General features: G+C 40.8%; 2 protein-coding genes across 3 annotated transcripts; one reads left to right on the top strand and one right to left on the bottom strand.

Annotated features, from left to right (window-relative positions):
- Positions 1-163: 163 nt before the first annotated feature.
- Positions 164-6,933, top strand: usp14 (ubiquitin specific peptidase 14 (tRNA-guanine transglycosylase)). 2 transcript variants are annotated; one of them, XM_058069179.1, is made up of 16 exons: positions 164-342; positions 1,105-1,250; positions 2,190-2,222; positions 2,307-2,411; positions 4,137-4,240; positions 4,355-4,413; positions 4,515-4,645; positions 4,731-4,811; positions 4,877-4,953; positions 5,028-5,142; positions 5,404-5,469; positions 5,544-5,636; positions 5,712-5,840; positions 5,920-5,980; positions 6,209-6,316; positions 6,382-6,933. In XM_058069179.1, exons 1-16 carry the CDS (start codon positions 327-329, stop codon positions 6,525-6,527), a joined length of 1,470 nt encoding a protein of 489 aa, XP_057925162.1. In that variant the 5' UTR covers positions 164-326; the 3' UTR covers positions 6,528-6,933. The 2 variants fall into 2 exon arrangements, with proteins under 2 accessions (XP_057925162.1, XP_057925163.1); XM_058069180.1 differs by lacking the exon at positions 164-342 and adding an exon at positions 429-1,018.
- On the bottom strand, positions 6,916-13,530 carry thoc1 (THO complex 1). The gene is made up of 21 exons (XM_058069178.1): positions 13,450-13,530; positions 13,185-13,258; positions 13,048-13,108; positions 12,901-12,970; positions 12,236-12,354; positions 12,109-12,157; positions 11,938-12,033; positions 11,183-11,265; positions 11,034-11,107; positions 10,861-10,969; positions 10,656-10,790; positions 9,462-9,562; positions 9,321-9,387; positions 9,199-9,249; positions 9,045-9,115; positions 8,862-8,957; positions 8,556-8,621; positions 8,410-8,493; positions 7,577-7,724; positions 7,415-7,499; positions 6,916-7,318 (listed from the first exon to the last, which is right to left on the bottom strand). Exons 1-21 carry the CDS (start codon positions 13,495-13,497, stop codon positions 7,041-7,043), a joined length of 1,965 nt encoding a protein of 654 aa, XP_057925161.1. The 5' UTR covers positions 13,498-13,530; the 3' UTR covers positions 6,916-7,040.
- Between the last annotated feature and the right edge of the window lie 8,471 nt (positions 13,531-22,001).

Raw genomic sequence — 22,001 nt, forward strand, 5'->3', positions numbered from 1 at the left:
TTCAAAAAAATATGAGGTCCTTAAGCGTTCTGTATCTTATTAGTTTTTAATGTATTTTTAAATATATATTGTATTTTTTTACATTAAATAGTATTTCCAGTCTTACTTTGGTTTTGAATGCTGTCATTAAATGAACACTGACCAGCATGGTGTATGTCATATGCGCCAGGCCTGGCTAGTAAATTTCGGAGCTCATCGATAAGTCCAACGTGTTGTTTGCAGCGTCATTCTATTTGAATGAAGTTCACACTAGTAACAACTAGCCAAGTCATTCGCGCCCCGGTGGACTGAAAACAGGAAGACGCATACAAAAGAGCTTGCCAAATATGCCGGTTTTTTCAGGTATGGGCTCGTTGTTAACGAGGCTTATTTAACGACAATGTGTGAAAGTTTTGTAAGAAGACTGCATTCGTAGGCAGCGCGGTAACGTTGTTTAGCGTGTTAGCTTAATGTGCGGTTAGCGAGCTAACTGTTACTGGCTTGTCTTTTAGCCCTTAGCTTGTCACCTAACGCGTTTATGCAAAAAATTACACCAATCGATAAATGTATACCCGTGTGACGGTTAACTCTTAACATACAATTTTCGCAGAAAGTGACTTTTTAGTCGAGCCGGTCGCTTAGTGTAACTGGCAACCCTGGTAGCCGTTTAAGCTAACTCGGCTAGTTGGGCTAACGGGTGGTTAGTGGTTTTCATTTTTAAAGATGTCGTTCGTCAAAACGAACAAGAGCGTTTTAAGCTTGCTCTTTATATATGACTTCATTGCATCCGAAATAGGACATGTTTAATCTAACATAATGGCCTCACTCTGTTACACAGGTGCAAGCGCTAACAATGCTAGCTAAACCTCGAGTCCACTGCTCTCGGAGGATTTGTTTGCCTATTTGTTTTAAATTACACAAATGCGGAATTGATAACTCAAAAAGCACGTTTAATATGTCACTATCAAAATAAAGGAAAAGCTTGGCATGCACTTTCCTCGCAGTGCACTGTCAACAGCTACCGTTGCTACTTAGCCAGGTAATTTAGCTAACTTTTCTGCTGTGTCATACATTATAGGGGTGCACTTGTGCATGTTTTGGTGATGTTCACATTCTCTTTCGTAGTAAATGTGAAATGGGGCAAAGAAAAGTTTGACGCCGTGGAGCTGAACACCGAGGAGCCGCCCATGGTGTTCAAGGCTCAACTTTTTGCCCTGACAGGAGTGCAGCCCGACAGGCAAAAAGTGATGGTGAAGGGAGGCACCCTCAAGGTAAAAACACATGGATGTAGATTGGATATTGTTTACATGTCATCCGATACCGGAGCCGGTAGTGTTTACACGATGCGAGTGACGAGGATGGCTGCCGTGCATTTGTTTTTGCTGAAACTCTTTTGGCTACGTTTGCTGAAAACATTAAAAACGATGTTATGAGATGTGCCTGTGGCAATGTCTCCAAGTGTGTGGGAAGTGGGTTTGTTTTTGCCACAAGATTTGACAGCAAGATGAACCCCTCAGGCCTTGGAGTTGTCAACCGCCCCTTGAGAAACGGAATTGTCCTGTATTTAGCCTAAAAATGTCTTGTGAGATTAGCGTCAGAATGAAAAATAGTAAATGTAAATTGATTAATTGACAGGGCACATTTTATGGCACACTTATTCTTTCATCAATAAGATATTTGGCAGAAGATACCACCATCATTGTTATTATTATTGGTGGTGTCATGGCAAACCTCCATGACTTTTGAAGCAGAGAGTATGAGTTGGATCCCTGGCCAGACTTGTGCCAGAAAGCTTATAAAGTATAAATATATTTGTATCATTCAGTTATTTTCCTGAAGTGATAGGAAAACATTACACAACCTACCATATCATCGTACTATGCTACGATATCAGCAAAATGTACACACACATTTTATTTACGTCGAGAAATTTTGCTATCAATAAAGCACAGACATGACTCTCAAATTGGAAATCTCCACAGGTCGTATCTGCCGTTTCTAACACTTGAATGGCATCTGCATCGGGACCTCTCATTTCTATGCCACTAAATTAATTTAGCACCAATATATACCTAGTGTGGTTGCTACTGTTTCCGTCAGTGTCTGTACTATTATGGTACAGCATTCGGTACTCATCCCACGATCAAATGGTGTGTTATTTTTCAAATCCAAGCCTCAAACGCTCAATCCATTTCTCCCGTATGTTTTAGGATGATGAGTGGGGGAATATAAAGCTGAAAAATGTAAGTATTCACTTCATACCGATTGAGACAACTACTGCAATATTTTTTATTGCTGATTGCCTCTTGGTTGGTTGTTGGTTTTAGGGAATGACTCTGCTGATGATGGGATCAGCCGAAGCTCTGCCCGAGGAGCCTGCTGTTAGGCCTATGTTTGTAGAAGACATGACTGAAGAGCAGCTGGCCTCAGCCGTGAGTACCCAATTTGCAGTTTCGTAAGCCCTATTGGTTATCAGGGTCTTGGTGTGTCTGTAGCTTTAAGGATAATGAGCTTTGTTTGCTTGGGCATGTCTCAAAAGTGTGAGGCGACAAGCACTTTTTTTGTACTTTATTCACTTTTTACATACACACTGCAACTCTGGATTTCCCAATGTAATAGATGCCATATATCACCTACAACAACGTAAACAATGTTTTATCAGCAACATCATGCTAGTTTAGCCCATCCGCTGAAGAAAAACAAATGATAAACCTCATACATCGCGCAGGTATGTAGCTATGTAACTGATGGAGTTGTCAGGGAATTAGCTGTCTTGTCACTACGCCGGCCCCTCAGCTTGCATCCTGATCCTGTTATTGCTCTTTCGTACTTGTGCTTGTTTTGTACTTATGCTTGTCTGCACGAAAACAACTCTCTTTGACGAGCTATTTAGCACCTCATATAGTAGTAAACAATGGGGTTTGAAGCAACATCCAGATGGTTGTCAGAGCTGGACCTAGTGTGTATCTACTTTTATTGTACATGTTGCTCTGAAACAGATTGTACTTATATCATACATATTCATAAACAGTAACCGGTCATATAGCGTATTGCATTTTTCTTCACTTCAATTTGCATTCTTTAGGCCTGTCATGATAATCGATGATAATCGATAATTGTGCTATTTACTATCAGTGATATTCCATAATATCCTTAAAAAAACGTTATGATTAAGATTATCATTCAAATGTCATTGTGTCATGTCACATTTGCACCATTAGATGGTACTCACGTGCAGTGAAACTGTCACTCATACCAAATTATGAATTGCGGGTCATCATCACTTCACACACACCAATCCTACTCGCGGTACTAAAAGAACTACGCACAGCATCGTAATAGGTGGATAAAAACACACAAGACACTACCTCTGTATATTGAAAAATATGAACCAACAATTATGTGAGCTCTAACCATGTATTTTCTGGCCATTTACAAAAGCTGTACCACAAAGCACTCTGGGGAAAAGGAAGTGTTCCCAGCGACGCTATATAAATCGTTTCTGTTAAGAAAAAAAATCAATAAAAACGACACACAGTTATATAGTTTATTGTTAAACTATGACGATGGGTGTCATACTTGAGCTGTGTAAAATAATGGATATGACAGACAGCATGACTTGCGTGAGGTTGGATGGTAACCATCTTTTTATATCCTAATCTACAACTTCACACCTTCCACACAAGCTATGGCACATCAGGAGGGACATCACTGCTTCGTGGACACACACTGTACGTCACAGGATGAGTGGACTAAAATGCAATGCTGCTGATTTGTCCTTTTTTTACACACTACTAACATGTCCCCAAACGTATGGAAAGCTTACATTTCACTTGTTATGCAGCGATGCATCAACGAGATGCAACTGTTAAAATGTCCCCCATTATCTCATTATTATACAGTGAAATAAAAATACATTCAAGCTGTTAACTCCCATGTCCATCATTAATATAAGAGCACTGTTCATACACAGTATAATGTTTATGCTGTGTATATCAATGTTTTTATAGCGGACAAAAGTACATTTTGCCTTCACTGGATGTCGTGGGGTTGCTGAGGGGTAGTGAAGTCTGTGAAAATGTTGGAATTTGAGTGTGTGTCTGTGGAGGCATTTCTATGGTCCACGGCATTTGAGTCATGAATTTGTCATCTGCTAGATGGAGCTTCCTTGTGGGCTAACCAATCTGGGCAACACGTGCTACATGAACGCCACGGTGCAGTGTCTGCGCTCCGTACCCGAGCTCAAGACTGCTCTCAGAAAGTAAGCACATGTCAGCAAGTGCTACTTTTCTTTATTTTGGCCAATAAAGCCAAGGTCTGCCATGTTGGTGTTGCTGTCTCTAGGATATTGTTGACTGTAGGTGTGTCTCTACAGGTATTCAGGTGCTCTGCGATCCTCAGGCGCCAGTGCACCATCACAATACATCACAGCAGGTAGGAAGTACACGGCTTACTGTTGGTACTCCAGTGGGAAGTGCCGTCTTATGTTTGGACAGTGCAAGAGATGTTTATTTGATGTATATTGGTACGATCAGCTCTGCGTGATTTATATGAGACAATGGACAAGACCTCCTCCAGCCTGCCCCCAATCATCCTGCTGCAGTTCCTCCACATGGCCTTTCCACAGTTCGCCGAGAAGGGAGAACAGGGACAGTACCTCCAACAGGTTAGGAAGGAAGATGTTAAATCCTGTTGTCATCCCAACAGGATATCTTTGACCCATATTGTCTGAATCTTCTTTTTGTTGCCAGGATGCTAATGAATGCTGGCTGCAGATGATGAGAGTTCTTCAGCAGAAGCTGGAGCCACTAGAAGCAGAGACTCCCATGGAGGTAGAACCTATGTCTTCACCGGACTTTGCATTCATAACAACTCACTCATTTCTTCCTGTGCTTAGACCGACACTGACAGCGCCTCCGCCTCCGCCAAGAAGAACTTCATCGACCAGTACTTTGGAGTAGAATTTGAAACAACGTATCCTTTGTGGAGTATCTCGTCAATATCTGACTAGTACGGTTCAAGACGTTTTTTCCTCAAGTCCTCTTCAGTATGAAATGCACAGAGTCGGACGAGGAGGAGCCAATCAAAGGCAAAGAGAGTCAACTTCAGCTCAGCTGCTTCATCAATCAAGAAGTCAAGTATCTCGCCACGGGACTGAGGCTGGTATGTACTTGAATGCATCACCAGTGGCCATCCAATACAATCCAGTCTGGGATTCATTTACAAACCATTATCCACTCATAGTGATAAGAATCTGTTCCAGGGTCAAACTGTGGCCATTAATATAATTAACTGTCAAGTACGGCACTTTTTGTATCGCCTGCTTCAAGATGCCATAGATCAGTCACGTCTTCAGGGATCCTTTTTCAGCCATTTTGAGCTGATTTCCATTAATACCTGTTTTCTCTCTATCTCTCTCTCCAGAGACTCCAGGAAGAAATCACCAAAATGTCCACAAGCTTGGAAAGAAATGCTCTTTATATCAAATCTGTAAGAGTCGGAATAAAATAACTTTAAGATGATGATGCCAACTCCTGACATGTATCATCTTCTTGTCGTGTCAGTCTAAGCTGAGCCGCCTCCCGGCCTACCTGACCGTGCAGATGGTTCGTTTTTACTACAAAGAGAAAGAGTCGGTCAACGCCAAAGTCCTCAAGGTGAATCACCTTCATGCCCATCTAGGCCGGTACTAGCTCTTTTGTGTGAACGTGTTGGCGTTGTTTGTGTGACAGGATGTCAAATTCCCCCTCATGCTGGACGTGTACGAGCTCTGCACGGCCGAACTGCAGGAGAACATGCTGCCCCTCAGGTCAAAGTTCAAAGAGGTGGAGGACAAGAAGCTGGAGAAGCAGCAGCAGAAGGTGAAGAAATGGATGCCGTCAATTCGACTGAAGTATAACCTGGAAGTTGACATTTCAACCAATGTTGTCGTCCAAACAGCCAACAAAGAAAGCAGGTGCAGTCCAGGAAGTGAAATACCAACCTTTCTCCTTCCCTGATGGTAAGTACTCACATCTGACTTGTACTTGACCGCAAATATCAAACTTGAACATTTTTTAATATGGTATTTAAATACAATTTGTGTATGGATTTATTTACTAATACAAACTTTATTTCAAGTTATATCATTGATCTGCTTTTTTTGATGCATGTTAGATATTCATTGTGCATGTCTTATTGCACATGTACAGTAAGTATTCTGTTATAAGACAATCAATTGTGCCTACAGATGTCGGTTCCAACAACAGCGGTTACTACGACCTTCAGGCCGTGTTGACACATCAAGGTCGCTCCAGCTCATCAGGCCACTATGTGGGCTGGGTCAAGAGGAAAGAAGGTGGGTGCTGTTGGCTTTTTAATGTCGCAACAAAGAAACATTAAGTGTCGCCGCTGTGATGACAGACGAGTGGGTGAAGTTTGATGACGACAAGGTGAGCGTAGTTTCTCCAGAGGACATCCTGAGACTGTCTGGCGGCGGCGACTGGCACATAGCGTATGTTCTACTCTATGGCCCGCGACGACTGGAAATACTGGAGGAGCAACAATAGCGTCCTGTCTGGCTGGTGAGGAGGGGGAACGACACAAATTGTCACTGTCTGCTTTACATGTCACCTCAACTTCCTGTAAACAACTCAAACCTTGGTGAGCTTCAAAACATGGACTGGATCCAAGAAGCTGCAAATGTTTTCTACGCTGTCTATTTTTAAAGCCTTTCACCAGGTGCTCGCCATCCATAGCTACGCCTTTTGCTCATGTCCTCTCCTGCTCTTTTCTGCCAAATACAAGCAGCAGTCAGCTGTGAAGCTTGCAAGTCTTACTGTGTAAAAAAAAAAAATATTGGTTCACTTTGTCTAAGCAGCAATTTTCACTCATCTCCACTCTGTAAGTTATTGACTGATGGCTTTTCATAAGTGCTGAAAATAAAGAGTATGCCACTGTGTAGCAAAACTTTCTTTAATGTCAGCTTGGAAACTAAAACCTTTCTACACTTTTTCCACATCTCATGCCCTACAAAAAACAGGTTTTGGTCTTAACACACATAAAAAAAAAAACAGTTTTCTTCAGGCCTCACTGAGGCTGTCAGCCATCTTGGAAAAGCCAGCAGCATTGAGGGCTGCCACCAGGTTTTCCACTGTAGCCTGGGCCCCTTCACGGTCCTGCCAGGTGACCAACAGCAGTTTGGCCTGAATGTCTACATCGTCACTTTCTGCCTCAATCTCACGCAGCTCAGCCGCACTCATGTCCAAGTGAGATGCTAGCGTCTTCCAGCGAGCTCCCATCTTGGAGGCAATGTCGTCCATTTGCCCATTGTTCACAATTTTGCTGGGCATGCTTGGACCTGCACAAAAGTATTTCAAATTTGAGATTAAAAATATATATTTCTGTAAAGTCATAATTTAAGTAGCAGGTGATTATAATTAGCTATTCAACTCACTGTCATTGCTGTCTTTGAGCAGATTGTCTCCGTTGTCGTCGTCATCATCTTCACCCGTTTTAATCTCCTCAGAGGGGATGTCCTTCTGTGTAGGGGGAAAAAACATGAGCATATGTAACCGTTTATGCCCTCACTGTGGAACTTAATATGTAGGATGCTTACAGGCAGCTCCTTGGCCAGCTTGCTGACCATGCTGTCCAAATAGTCAGCCAGGCTGTTGAACTTCTGGTTGGTGGGCTGAAAGAAGTGAGGACTTCTTCTGGACAACAACCTCAGCGCTCGCCAGCCATAATTTGGATTACGAACAACTCTGCGCCACAAAGACAACAAATAAGCCTTGAAGAAATCCAACAAGAAAAGGCACCTGGGGAAATTTGGGCGAATTTTGCACATCATCCACAATCTTTACGTGTCTCTCTTTTACATAAAAGATGCTAAAGAATGCACGTAATGGGAAACACTTATTCCGCCCATAAAGCCTAAAAAAGTCCCACAAACCACCAACAAGGCTACATCTACATGACACCTTGCCACACCACATCAGCTAGTGCCTAGCTTCACCACGCTCACAAGTCTCTGACCACTACAAAGAAAGGTAAGGCTACATATCGTAGCTGCCAAAACTGCCGCGTTTTTAATTCTCACTTTGGAAATTTCTATGTTGCAATGTGAAATCAATGCACACAAGAAGTAATACTGGTAATACTTAAAATTACTAAAATACTGTAATAATGACGTTATAATGAATGTACCCGTTACTACATGGCTACAGTATGTATATAAAACTTGTTGGAAGTGTTTTAATAGCAGCCTTTGTAGGCAGTATTGGTATGTCGCATTGTGTGGTAATGAGGTGTCTCTTTTATCTGTTTTTATGTCTTTATAAACACACAGAAAAGAGAATGATGCGTTCATGTCTCTCCTAAGGATTGTGGACAATGGGCAAAGTTCCAACAAAGTGTCGTTTTCCTTTAAGTTAGATTTTTCCATCTTACTTGTACTCATCCTCCACCATGTTGACAGGGTCAGCCTGCTCGATAGCCTCAGCAAAGAATTCATCCAGTGAAGGCATGAACTCCCTGCATCATCAACAACTTTAAGACATGCATCACATCTATAGGATGTCATTTTATCTTTTTACCTGCTATCCGACCTGCAGGCATCCAGGTTGTCCAAGTTGAGGTTCCACAGACGAGTCAACTCATCACTGATGCAAAAGCAAACATAAGTCACTTAATCATACCAGGAGCCATAGAGAGGATCTTTGGAAGGGTTGATGAGTTCTACTGTTTGTTCTCAATGTGCAGGTTGGCAGTTATTAACGTGGAGGAGGAATGATGTCATCGTTTTCAGCTTTGTGTGAGGTAGTATGTGTGCCATGGACTTTAACTTTTTTGTGTATATTTCCATTGTGCAAGGTATAGAAAAAGATAAAGATAATCCTTACTTCCCCATGAAGATCTTTCTGTCGGGTCCTTTGCCGAGGAAGTCTTCTGGAGCCGGTCGTTTCCGGGTGGGCCTCTTGGGTTTGTCATCTGTCGGCCTGGTGAGGACAAAAAAAAAAAAACATACAGCGAAATTTTGGTAAGAAAATATCAAAACGAGCTGCCAATACTGCGCTTTACCGTACCGATCTTTCACAAAGCTGGGACAGCCTTCATTTTTCCAAGCGTTCCAGTTCTCTTCCGTGTTGAGGATGTGCTGTCATGAATGAAGCCTTCAGTTATTTCATGGACTCTTAGCTTTAGTGGCAGCATTGTTTGGAATTGTTGTAAACAACTTACTTCCACCATGGTGGCAAACTTGTCCCCATCAGGAGGAATCTCACTGAGAAGCTAAGAAAGGTCAGAGGTCAGGACCACAAACTCATGATTGAAAATACTGCAGTATTAACATGTACAGTTACCTGGTAAACCAGCTTAGTGGTTTCCTCAATCCATGCAGCCTGATCGTCATTCAGCATGCAGCTGGAGCTGTCATCATCATCATCATCATCATCATCATCATACAAACAAAATTGATACAGTCATTCAAGTCTTCCTGTTACCTTTTGAATTTGACTTGGGCTTTGAGGTACTGGAAGAGGATTAAGTACTGCAGCAGGATGTGACGTCTGAAGTTACTGTCGCTCAGCTGCAAGTCCATCAGCTGCAAGCCAACACAAACCACTTAGCAAAAAGCTAAAAAATGTACGGCACATTTATTGAGCCGAGTACACACCTATACAAATTGTACAATTTGTTGCTGCTTAATGTAACACGTACCCGTGAATTGTCTACCTTTATATGGAAACATAAAAACGTGACAAAATCTGGCAATTAACCCAATTAAGCCCCAGTCCCAAACCGTCACAGTTGCAAGGGTGTGCTGTCTAGTGCACTTTTAGTGCAGGAGGAATGTTCACTGCGTTGGGGCGGCATCGGCTATGGATTCATGTGACGCGTGTGCCCTCCAATGAGCACACAGTGCACTGACTCCATGATAGGTGTGCCATCCATGCTTACACGGTACTTCCCCAGTTTGACTGTCCAATGAGCAAGCAGAACTCATCCGGACCGTAGTAACTCAGCATGTTGTGCCCACTGCTTTCTGCAGTAAAGCCAAGCTAACAGATGAGTGCCAACATATTGTCAGGGTTGAGCTGCCTCTGCAGGTCAAAAGGTAGTGGGGGTACGGCTAGAGAGGCCAGACAGGACGGGTTGAGGAAGAGGAGAGGGCCAGAGAAGAAGAGGAGTGAAGAGGAGTCAGATGGTGACGCCATACAGTCTGATCATGAGGAGGTGCTGCCACTTGAAGCTGTGCTTGCAGCATGAGAACCCGAAGAACCAACCCGGAGAACCCAGACTCTGCGGTGGAATGGGCGGCATATTAAGGCACCAACAGCAGGGACATCTGGAGAACCTCGTAAGATCATCCTACGTGTGGTGGTGTGTGGGCCACATGCTTACACTTTTTACACCGTACGACTGACCATGAAAAAAAACAGACTAAAAACATGCATTGTGGGTTGTGACCAGGAATTTAGTCAATTTTCCATATAAATACCTGACATTTTAAAAACAAAGTATCTGATTACTAATAATCATCCCTAAAAAATGTAAATATAATTTCATAATAAATTACAAACCATACAAAATAATAAAACTATAAAAATGAAAGCCAAAAAATTGCTAAACTCCAGTATTAAACGTATAAAACACCAGTGTGAATGTGAAAAGAAAAAAACAAACAATGAGCCCACCTTCTCGCTGGTGAGGAACTTAGCAAAGTAGACATGTTCTCCACTGGATGCTCGAAGCTCCTCCAGCTTCCTCTTAGACGCCTGCATGTCATCCAGCTTGAAGCTCTTGAACACCGCCAAGGTCTCATCCGAGTACTGCAGCAGTCGGAGGTGACCAACAATACCTGCTTCACCACCCAACCACCATCAAGCCACATTTAAATACCTTGAGAAAGGTCATCCAGGAGACTTTGTCGTAGCACTGCACTGGGTTCCTGAAGTAGTCCTGCAGTGTCCAGAACTTTCTGTACAAGTTGTAGTCGATGGGAATTGAACTGGAAGCACAAATGCATGAGTGACAAGTGCTTCATCAAAAGTATTTTTCAGTAGTTTACTCACCACGATGCTGGTGCATCATCCTCGCCCATTTCTCCTTCCTCGACCTCCATGCCATCTTCCTTCTCTTCTGTGTGCTACAAGGACACAAAACAACACAGCTACTTGAAGAAAACATACACGCACGTACTGCAAAGTGGAGCTCCTTTTACTTTTTGCCCAAAAGTGCTTTCGCCTTCATTTTTGTTGAATACGGTTATGTTGTCCAGGTTGAACTGGCTCTGTAGATTCAGACCTGCCACACAGCACAAAACACACATGGTCAAGGTTAGGGTTAGCATACGGTTATTGGCAGCATGGTGGACAACGGCAACACATAATCAGATAAGAAATTCAAAACAATCAATGCACAAAATACTACAATAAGTAAACATCCCTCCCCACATTGTGGCTGGAATTTCACAACTTAAGTTTTTCAAAAATATATTCATGAATAAATCATTGTTGTTTGGTGGTTGACTAAAGACAATTATTAGTTAAAAATATGCATGTTAAAGTAATTGTCTATATTTCTGGTCTAAATTGAGCATATGCAAGCATAAAAAATACTAAATGAACGTACAAATATAAAACACAAAATGCATTGAAATACACAAATATGTAGTATTCTACACTGGTCACTAGGTGTCAGTAATGTTTCATTAGCAACCATGAGAAGGCCTGGATGTAAAAAAAACAAAAACAAAATACCAAGACAGAACTATCCCAACTTGTGCAGTTTTCTGTATTTTCGAAAAACAAAAAAAAACAAGTTGGCCGAGGATATTGGAGCCTAATAAGGCTACAATATCAAAATAAGTAAAATGAATTAATGAGCAAGTCAAAAATCATTAATCATTCGAATTATAACGGCTGCACATTTTTGATGAAGTTTGCTTGAGACTTATTGTCTAGTCACTATACTTACCAGATTTTTCAGACAAAGGGAAGAGACGAGCCAGAAAAAGCTGGATTCTCCCACAGAATACTGTATTCTGAGACTTGGACAGGCGCCGTAAAAGATCTACAAGACAGACAAGATAAGTGAGTAACTTTAATAAATATATGAAGATATGAATAAGAACAAACAATTGCTTACCATTACACATCCTCAACAAGTAGTTCTTGCCAGCAGTGTAGAATGAGCTCTACGAGAGAGTGCATGTTTAAATATTTTTTTTTAGGTTTTAAGCATTTAAGTATAAAGGACACAGGGCCTTATTTACTGATGTCCAGGTAGAGACGTTCTCCTCAACGAAGGAGAAGATCTTGTCACACTGATCAAGAGGAAGACAGTCCAGGACGTCTCCCAGCAGGATGAAAGGAGTCGTAGCGGAGCAGATCCCTGCATTGAAACAATACTGTATTATTGTGAGGGTTGTTTACAGTAGTGTACAGTTGTTTTGTAGTTTAAGGAAGGGTTAAGTGAAGAGGAGGAATGTGAGAATAGTATATATTATATATATAAATATATAGTATATATATAGTATATTAGGAGTGCTCCAATCGACCGGCAACCTATCAATATCAGCCGATTTCCATAAAAAAAAAGTAACATGATTTGCATACGCCAAGAAACGGCTTTCAAAGCTGATCACAAAAACCAATCGCGTGCAGAGGCAAATCCTACTTGTCTGCTGTGTAATGTAGTGTTGCCCACAAAACGGTGCATCCCATATTAAACTTGCCACAGGTAACTCCAATTGATGCCAGTTTGTTTGCTCCCTCCCTGACCAAACCTCTCTGTTCAACTGTTCTTGCATCTTTGTTTACACGCTTTGCCTAGCTGTTACTGGCTGTAACTAGAATTAACTGTAACTAGAGCTAACTAGAGATATTAGCGTAGCATCCCTAGCATACAGCACGTATGTAATATAATATGTGAACATACCCTCAGTAACCACATCTATACTCGTGTAAATGAGAGACAGATAGTCGTCACAGTTTCTCGTCTGGTCGACCTGCAAATACAAATATTGCTTGAGCTCACATATTCAACACACTCGAATGAACTAAACAATTTGAAGTGGTGTCTTACAATCTGCTCTCCAAGGCTTCCCCTAAAAGCTTGGTCCAGTGTGGTCTTCTTTTCTGTCTCACTGATTAGCAGGAAAACAAGCGGTTAACTAGACGTTCTTGTTTTGTGTTTAATGTTGAATGAATGTCGATACTTACTTTCCAGGGATTTGATTAAAGGAGTTAAGTATTGGTTTGCTGCTTTTCCCGGTGTGTGCTTGTTTGATGGACGCCTATGAAAAGAATATGTATAAAACATTAGCATTAGCTACGTGCTAGGTAACGTAGGTTAGCAAACATGAAGAAAAACAGTGCTAATGGTCCCCCGCTCGCAGAATGGCGTAGTTTGTAAACACAAAATACAGGGTTAAATAATATACAAGTGTGTAAATTGGGTAAAGCCATTTATAGACGATTTCCGCACCGTAAACTTGTCTTTAGCTTCGACAAAATTGAACAGGGCAGGCGACATCTTTACGCCCCGAAAACCGGAAACCACGTTAAACTGCTTCCGGGTCGAGTACTAGTGAGGTGAAGGACTATTTAGTGTGTTTGTATTTTCGTGGCAAAATTAAAATTAAAAAAACTAAACTACGTAATACACCAATATGTTTCAATGTATCATGGTCGTAGAGCCATTGACCTAAATATAAATTAAATAAAAAATAAAAAATTGAATAAAATATATTCCAAGTAATAAAAATATACAATACCATCATATAACTAATATTGTACAATATTCATTTTAATAATATTCAATATTAATATAATACAACAATATTCTGTAATGTGATTTGCAAATTAACCCTTGGCTTGCAAAAGTGCACGCAGAACTAGTTCAGGCCTGTAGGTAGCAGTGTTGCACATTATATTTACAGCATGTTACACATTACAGTTAATGTTTACGGTCACCTGTAAAGAGCATAATGCTCCAGTTATTTCTAAAACTCATCTTTTTGTCTGATAGAGTGATTGGATCAGATACTTCTTTGTCACTTCTTTGGTTATTTTATGACTTTAATGGGTCAACTGAAAATGTGAACACATTTTTCATTAGAACATGCATCAGATTCCAATTGAGTGCATCACATAATCAGTTCACAGTTCCACATGTCCAAAAGGAGTAGGAAGAAGCAAAGCAATCTATCACCTGCCATGGAGAGAAAATTGGTCAGGAGGGTGAAGAGTCAACCGAGAACCACCAAATAGCAGATCTACCAAGAACTAGAAGCTGCTGGAACACAGGTGTCAGTGTCAATAGTCAAGCTTGTTTTGCATCCCCATGGACTGAGAGGCTGCCTTGCAGGAAGGAAGCGGCGCCTTAAGGTTCAACTGAAGTTTGCTGCTGAACAACATAGACCAGGACAAAGATCGACATAGACAAATATCTTTGCGGGGAAGGTTCTGTGGTCGGTTCTGTACTTGGCCAGCAATATCTTTGGAGGAGGAAAGGTGAGGCCTTTAACCCCAACACCACCATGTGGTATTATTACGCTGTGGGGGGTGTTTTGATGCCAGCAGTGGAACTGGTGCTTTACAGAGAGTATTTGGGATAATGAAGGAGGAGGATTTCCTTCAAATTCTTCACGATAACCTAAAATCATCAGCCCTGAAAGTTGGGTCTTGGGTGCAGTTCAGTGTTCCAACAGGACAATGACCCCAAACACGCATCAAAAGTGGTAATGCAATGTCTAAATCACGCTAGAATTAAGATTTTAGAAAAACCTTCCCAAAGACCTGACTTAGACCCCATTGAGAACATGTGGACAATTCTGATACGCCAACAAATTTAACTGAACTACACCAATTCTGTCAAGAGGAGTGGCCATTGATTCAACCAGAAGTTTGTGTATATCAAACAAATCAACCTCTCAAAAATTGCTCACTAAAAATTCAGCATCATAACAATTTTAAAATAATATCATTCCTGTGTACATTCTTGTGCAAGAGCACATTTTATTCAGTGTGCTGCGGTGATGCAATGAATTCTTTAAAAGGACCAACAATGTCAAACAGCACATTAAAACTACTGAAGCAATACGTTGCACTATTAATTATTAAAAGGTTCAACATCAGGCAAATCTTCACTCCCTAATCATGAAAATATTTGATATGTAATTTATTAGCTACAAACTGCAAAATGCACTTTTTAATTTACATTCATTTTGGTTTGTCTTTGACCAAAGTGTGTTTGCAGGTTAGTGCCTCGCTGAAGCAGCTTGCAGGCCATTGACCTTCTCTATGATCAACAAGTGTTTATGGTCCTTTAATGCATCGTGCTAGGATAAAAACCGCAGTATAGTGCCTCGCATCCACCACAGAGAACCATTTTTCTTCATTGTTTATTGAACCTTTGCCATAAAGTGATGAAGGGCAGAGTGGGAGTAAGGGTGGTGAGTTACAAATTGCTTCACAGATAATCACTCACAATGTGCTGAGGAGGCTCTGTGGGGTTTGAAATGTCAGTGTGTTTTTCTGTCGGAGATGCAACCTTGATGTTGCAGCGGCTTCATTTTTTTGTTTTCTTCACTAGAACATCTGACCTTCCATCTTCCATCACAGTGCAAATATACTTGATATTTACCATTCAAGCTTGAGAGCACTGAGGCTCCACCTCAACCAGGGGTACCAGAAATTAAAACACCAGACATTTTTACTTCAATAACAAATACAATTATTTTAAGAGACATAGATGTATGAAATGATACAAATTCATTAAAAGGGACATATTATGCAAATTTTCGGCCCTTTGTATTGAGTTGTGGACTTCTATGGAGCAGCTACACACAATAACCCGCACAGAAAGCGTTCTAGATCTTCCAGAATCTGCACCTATTCTAGTTGTATTTCTTTGGCTTTCCAAAACGGTCTGTATTACTTTAGTAAACCCACTACTACTACTACTACGCAGTGATTGGTACCACTCAGCTTGTACCTGGGCACGCCCATATAAATATGGAGCCAGTGACTTTGCACAAGGCTCTCTGTGAAGTCAGTGTTAAAAAAAACTCTCTGAAACCAAGCTTTCAGAGCCATTCCAAATTTCTTTCAGGGCTCACTTCCAAAGGCACAAACCTTTTATCTTTTTTTTTTCGGACGCCGGTGCAATCTCTCGTCAAGCTTACGTGCTAAATAGGAAGTCAGATGCCTCAAGGTTGAAACTTTCGGTGCATTTCAAAATAAAATCAGTCTAAAAACATTGTATTATTTCTTTTTATTGCCTGTACACTGGAGTTACATCGGAAATGTAAACATGACATCATTACCGGTAACACAGGGTCATGAAGCATCATATTCGACAAAGGACGACGAGAGGCTCATCTAAGAAGTGGAAAACCACAGCATTTTGTATGACACAGAAATCTACGACACATCGGCTGTGCAGGCCTATTGTTTACAAGAACTTCCTGTTTACAAGACTACTTATCTCGTGAACATCTGCTCTTGCAAGTGTGGTTTGGCTTTTTGGCTCATTGTGGTAGTCCGGACTGGATCAGTCAGTGTGAGCCCGACATTAGGCTCTTCCTCTGTATGGGAAGTGCGTACCAGAAAGAAGGTCAACAATCATTTTGAAACAAACTAAGTCATATGTCATATTAGAGCCCACAATGTGTGCTTTCTGGATCTGCAAGTAGTTTGTCAATATGCTGCAATATGGTTCGGTAATGGCTAAAAAACACATATTTTTGCCTGGAAAAACTGAGTCTAGTTCTGGATTGTGTCTAAATCAGGTTGTTCAAGGCAGAACAGAGGTCTTTGTGTGTGTGTGTGTGTCATCCCACTGTTTTTTATTTCTAGCTTCATATAACAAGGAGCTTCCATGCCCGGGCTAAATCATTTGCGGAACGACACTCTAGGACAAAGCAACAAGAAGAGCATTGTGCCGCACTGTGTGGAGGACCGACTTGAAAACAACTTTGGCTCCACAATGCTGCCAGCGACCTGCCGGGTTAAGCACACAAGAGAGGAATTGGATTTTAGAACGGCTGCCATAAAACATCATCATGTGAAGACAATGTGTGCCATATAAAGGCGATAAAATGATTTAAATGTTATTGTGGACATACAATATTTCTAAAGTCCAAAGCAGTTTAGATTATGAGGAATGCGGCAAAATGAGGAAACAAACTTCATGCTGTGTCATTCATCAAAGTGTTTATTATTATTATAATTTTTATTTTGATTGTGGAACCAAATCTATCGTTTTGAGTAACTTTCCATTCAGTGGTTGAGAACAGTGAGGCAATAAATCGGAACGTGGACTTGGACACTCGACACAAAACGTCCTCATCCCTTCTTTTGTGACATGTTGTAAAATTATTTGGAGCACATACGTGTATGTTAATGATCATCTCGTACATGAAGCGGTGAGGATGTGCATCCAAGCACAGAGCACCTCAAGGTCCGGATTGGTGCACAAAAACACATGACAACGTGCATAGAGTTGACCTTGGATGCAGGGATTAACATCGGAGCACAATGTTGAGAAATGTTCACCAGAGTCATTTGATGGTTATTTAATCATTAGCCAAGCATGTGGAGGACACATCAAATAGTCACATAAACCATAAAAAAGGAAATGTGAAGGAGCTTTGGTGTGCAATGATGTTGGTGTTTGGTATCACGGGGACACAGTGACTTCAATACAATTCAAAACAAAGGATATCGAGACTGCTAGATGCCATGTTGGACCAGGCGATTAATTATTGTCACTTATATTGATTCCACCCTGAGAATCCTGAAGGGTATCATTCAATATACAGTGGTCCCTCACTATATTGCTGTTTTTCAAAAAATAATTCATATATTATCACTGTTTGTTGGCTGACTATGGGCCATTATTAGTCCAAAAATACGAAAGGACAAGTTATACTTTATGTAGTATTCTGACCATTATGCTTCAGTTATGTTATGAGACATGATGTTATATTACATAACCTTGTCACCCTGCATGGAGACCTGTTAATGAGCCAGCAGAGGTGAGCCGACATGCCACGGCTGCGATCGAGTTAAAAAAAAAAGTTTTCCTCATTCCGTGTGGAAGTGGTTAAAGATTTTTTTTAATGCAATTAAAAACACATATTTAAAAAGTCATAAACAGGGTTTCTATGCTCCAATTATGAAAATATTGAGTTTATTAATATTGAATTCTACTATGTGGAAATTCACTTATCGGAAATTCACAAAAATAAACAAGTGACGACAGTATAAAATCAAAAGTCAATTCACTATTCATTATTATGAATCAATAACAACAATAGGAATTACTATTGTTGTTTGGGTTTGACACAGACACAGTGCCTGTCAGTGATAAATAGAGAGACCTAGTGAGCAAGGGTAATCCTCAAAAGTCCACTTTGTATCGTCAGGAGATAGACCAAACTGACACAGTGCCTACCGGTTTCAGTGTGATTGGCACTTTGCGGCAAGATGGATTGGATCAGGACCTTCTCCACTTTCTGTATCTCTTCTCCCTGTAACCTCACTCTTCCACTTGGGTCCCTCTCATTCACACACATATACTCCATCGTGCTCAAATCAAATAATAAAACCCAAAACAACCAGCTGTATTACACATACACTATTACGCTAAAGGGCATTAGTGCATTTTGGGTATCCAACAGCAAGTTGATATACGTAGTATGCCTGATACAAATGAAAGTTCAGTTTTCCTGTATATACTAACCTGATGATTTGACTGTCAATAAGAATTCATATTAAAGTAAGGGTTAAAATATCGCTCTTCTGCAGTATAAAAAAGCATCCCTTTAATATTCTGCACCATAAAGCAGGAGGTCTAGGTAGTAAAGTTGTCGTGTGGAAATATACAGAAGGAAATATAAAGGAGCCAGGCCTTATTGTACGCGTGACATGAAAGTAAAAAGTGAATAGAAGCTTGATTTAGAGTCAAGTCTTTTTCTTACACTTTTAACGAGCCAGCTGTACGTCATCAATTGTACAGTAAATACACTGCAGCTCTTTAAAAGTGTGTACAAAGACATTGCAGATTTATGGGATTGTTTTGTTTTGTATGGATGCCCAAACGTGAGCAACTGAAGTGTCTTTGGAGCAGACAAAGAAGCAGCTGCAAGGAAGTGACATTCAGGACCTCAAATACCAAGATCATCATTTTTTTTTGGAAAGAATAAGTAAAGACGCCATCATATCAGCTTTGCAAACCTGATCAATTACAGGGACACAATATATCTTAATTTTTAGGAAATACTTTTGATAATTTGGTGCAAATTTAGTAACATAAAAAGACAAGTGCACTAAATATGCACAAAACCTCCAAAAAAAGGAGCTTAAGGAGGCCCTATCCTGCTTATTTCAGGGGCTTTTCAAATGATACTGGATCCCTGTGGGTAGGATTGGGCATTGTTTGAATTTGAATGATTCCAGTTCCGATTCAAGGCAAGTTTATTTATGGTGTGCAATTCATACACAAGTTAATTCAAAGTGTGTCACAGTTACAAAAGATGTGTATTTGTTTGAAAACCTCATGCACGAGTGCTTATGCATTGCATCGAGTGCTTCTTGGGCTTCGGCAGCGAGGGCAGGCTGTTATGCATGCCCAGAGAGGCTCTTTGGAAGGTGGGGAAAAATTGAGGAGGGCAAAGGATCCTGTCTGGAGTCCAATCATGGGCATAGAAAATTTGAACAGTCCCGGGAGAATCATAATGTTAGTCCTATTGATGCTTAAGGCTTGATGCCCGACCTTACCAGTGGAGAGATATAGTAAGTTTATTTAAGTACTTATAAATACTTAATACTATATTTAAGTACTTGCTGCACAGAGACGCTCCCCCCTCATAATGTATATGATACATCATAATGATAATGATAATGATAATGTGCCGCCCTGCTTTTATTCATGTTTTAACTGTGTATTAACGAAAGAATGTTGTATTTTGGTGTGTCTTCTACTCTGTTTACTTGCTTTTATTCAACTCCATTCTTCTGTAAAGTGTCTTTGAGTATTTTGAAAAGCGCTATACAAATATAATGTATTATTATTATTATTATTATTGTAATCAGCAAAAAGTAAAGGGGAACTGAAAATTGGATGAAATATGACAAGGAGAATCCGAAGTCGAACTGTGCTTTAACGGTTGCACCTGGCAACCTGTCATACTCATTCATTTTCTACCGCTTATCCTCACGAGGGTCGCGGGGGGTGCTGGAGCCTATCCCAGCTGTCTTCGGGCGAGAGGCGGTGCACACCTTGAAGTAGTCGCCAGCCAATCACAGGGCACATATAGACAAACAACCATTCACACTCACATTCATACCTATGGACAATTTGGAGTCGCCAATTAACCTAGCATGTTTTTGGAATGTGGGAGGAAACCGGAGTACCCGAAGAAAACCCACGCATGCACGGGGAGAACATGCACCTGTCATACTTGGACTTCATAATGTTCATAATGTAATACTATTTTTTCATGCTGAATTTAAATTGCTGCACATTTGGTATTCAATCTGCATTAAAACTGTGTTTACATTACAACGTCTTCAGCAAAGTTAGTTTAAATCAGAAAAAAAAATGACCGGAAAATGTATTTTATTATTAGATGTGCTTGTTGAGGATTTTGGGTATACTGCATACATAATTCTTTGATAAACAAAGGTAATACACTATACAATTCATTAATTAATGACATTTCGTTCAAAAAACAAATCAAGATTGACATATCAACAAGTTTAGACAGAAATTCTAAAGACACAAGAAAAACCTGACCTCCCTGGTGGAGGTGACACAGTAGCACTTGGCGTCAACTCCATCCTTCCTTAGCATTTTCTCCCATGCTGGCTCAGGCCTCCAAGGGAACATCAATCATATCATGCTGCTGTGAAGGAAATGGGAGAGTTCTGAATTCATGACAAGGAAACCTGCCTCCATTTGTCTTATTTAGAGATGGGGATGGGGGTCAAAAGGTCGATGCACCCCACGAAATTCCTGTCCAAGATTTTTTGGCAACACAAGTCTCACAAGATATTATTAATGTCATCTGTGTGGGTTTGTTTTTTTCATGTTTATGTTAAATTGTCAAAATATTATCACAGCCAATAAACAGCCAATAAAAAACAAACCACTGGTTGCTCTTTGAACCCCCCTGCACTAGACCCCATTGCTTTGTGTATTATACATTCAGGTAAGAATGCATAAAAAGGGTCAAACTGAGAAGAATGAATGCTTTTTGTTATTCTTGTCAGTTTTCTTTAAAAAAAAAAACAAAAAACAAACCAAGCCAAGTGTCTGGTAGGTAGCCTTTCCCTTGGGGTAGAGTGCTTTTTAATGCTTTTTACTTTCATTCAAAGCCTATGGAACCACCAGCATACATTCTCCACAAGACCCCGTAACAACTGAGAGATGTGTTGATGTATGATCCAGTACTCTAGGGGGCCAAAGTGCGTTGGCTCGGTTGAACTCCCTCCAATAGGAGTTCCGGAGCGAGGACCCCAAATGGGCTAATTAGGTGACCGCCCCTGCCTGAATGAAACACCTCCATGCTTCAGCCAACATCCTCTGATGTCATAAGGAAGCCTCAGAGTACAGCTCCTTGAATACGCCATAATGTGCCTGTGTGCAAAACACCCATCATGCAGTGGAGGTGTTCCCTTGCTTGCCTTGAAGAACACCTTGCTCCTGTGTGGGGGGGATCCTAATGGAAGACCATTAACAACACTTCCAGCCAAAAGAAATTGCAGGCTCCCCTCCAAAAAGCCTCTTCTCCATGCAGCAAGTGAGCCAAGAAGGACGCACATGGAGAGCATGAGTCAGAGAGAGACATTTTCTCTATGTGACGTTAGTTGCCAAAGCAGGAGGCCAACAATCAGATAGGAGAGGGGATGCTTGGAGGAAAACTCAAAAGCATCGCTCCAGTGGCAATAAAAAGAAGCAAGGCTAAGTTTGTTGGGATTCATTCTGAAAAGTAGAGTAAAATGTACTTTCTGTATTTAACTAAGATATCA

This window comes from Doryrhamphus excisus, chromosome 3 (genome assembly GCF_030265055.1).
Source record: "Doryrhamphus excisus isolate RoL2022-K1 chromosome 3, RoL_Dexc_1.0, whole genome shotgun sequence".
NCBI classification, from domain to species: domain Eukaryota; kingdom Metazoa; phylum Chordata; class Actinopteri; order Syngnathiformes; family Syngnathidae; genus Doryrhamphus; species Doryrhamphus excisus.

Coding starts and splice junctions, on each gene's coding strand:
- usp14 (XM_058069179.1), top strand. Junction 4,414..4,514: donor ATCACAATACATCACAGCAG/GTAGGAAGTACA, acceptor TGGTACGATCAG/CTCTGCGTGATTTATATGAG. Junction 4,646..4,730: donor AGGGACAGTACCTCCAACAG/GTTAGGAAGGAA, acceptor TTTTGTTGCCAG/GATGCTAATGAATGCTGGCT.
- thoc1 (XM_058069178.1), bottom strand. CDS start 13,497: ATGTCGCCTGCCCTGTTCAATTTTGTCGAAGCTAAAGACAAGTTTACG. Junction 8,958..9,044: donor CCCAGCTTTGTGAAAGATCG/GTACGGTAAAGC, acceptor TGTCCTCACCAG/GCCGACAGATGACAAACCCA. Junction 8,622..8,861: donor AGAAAGATCTTCATGGGGAA/GTAAGGATTATC, acceptor CTTTTGCATCAG/TGATGAGTTGACTCGTCTGT.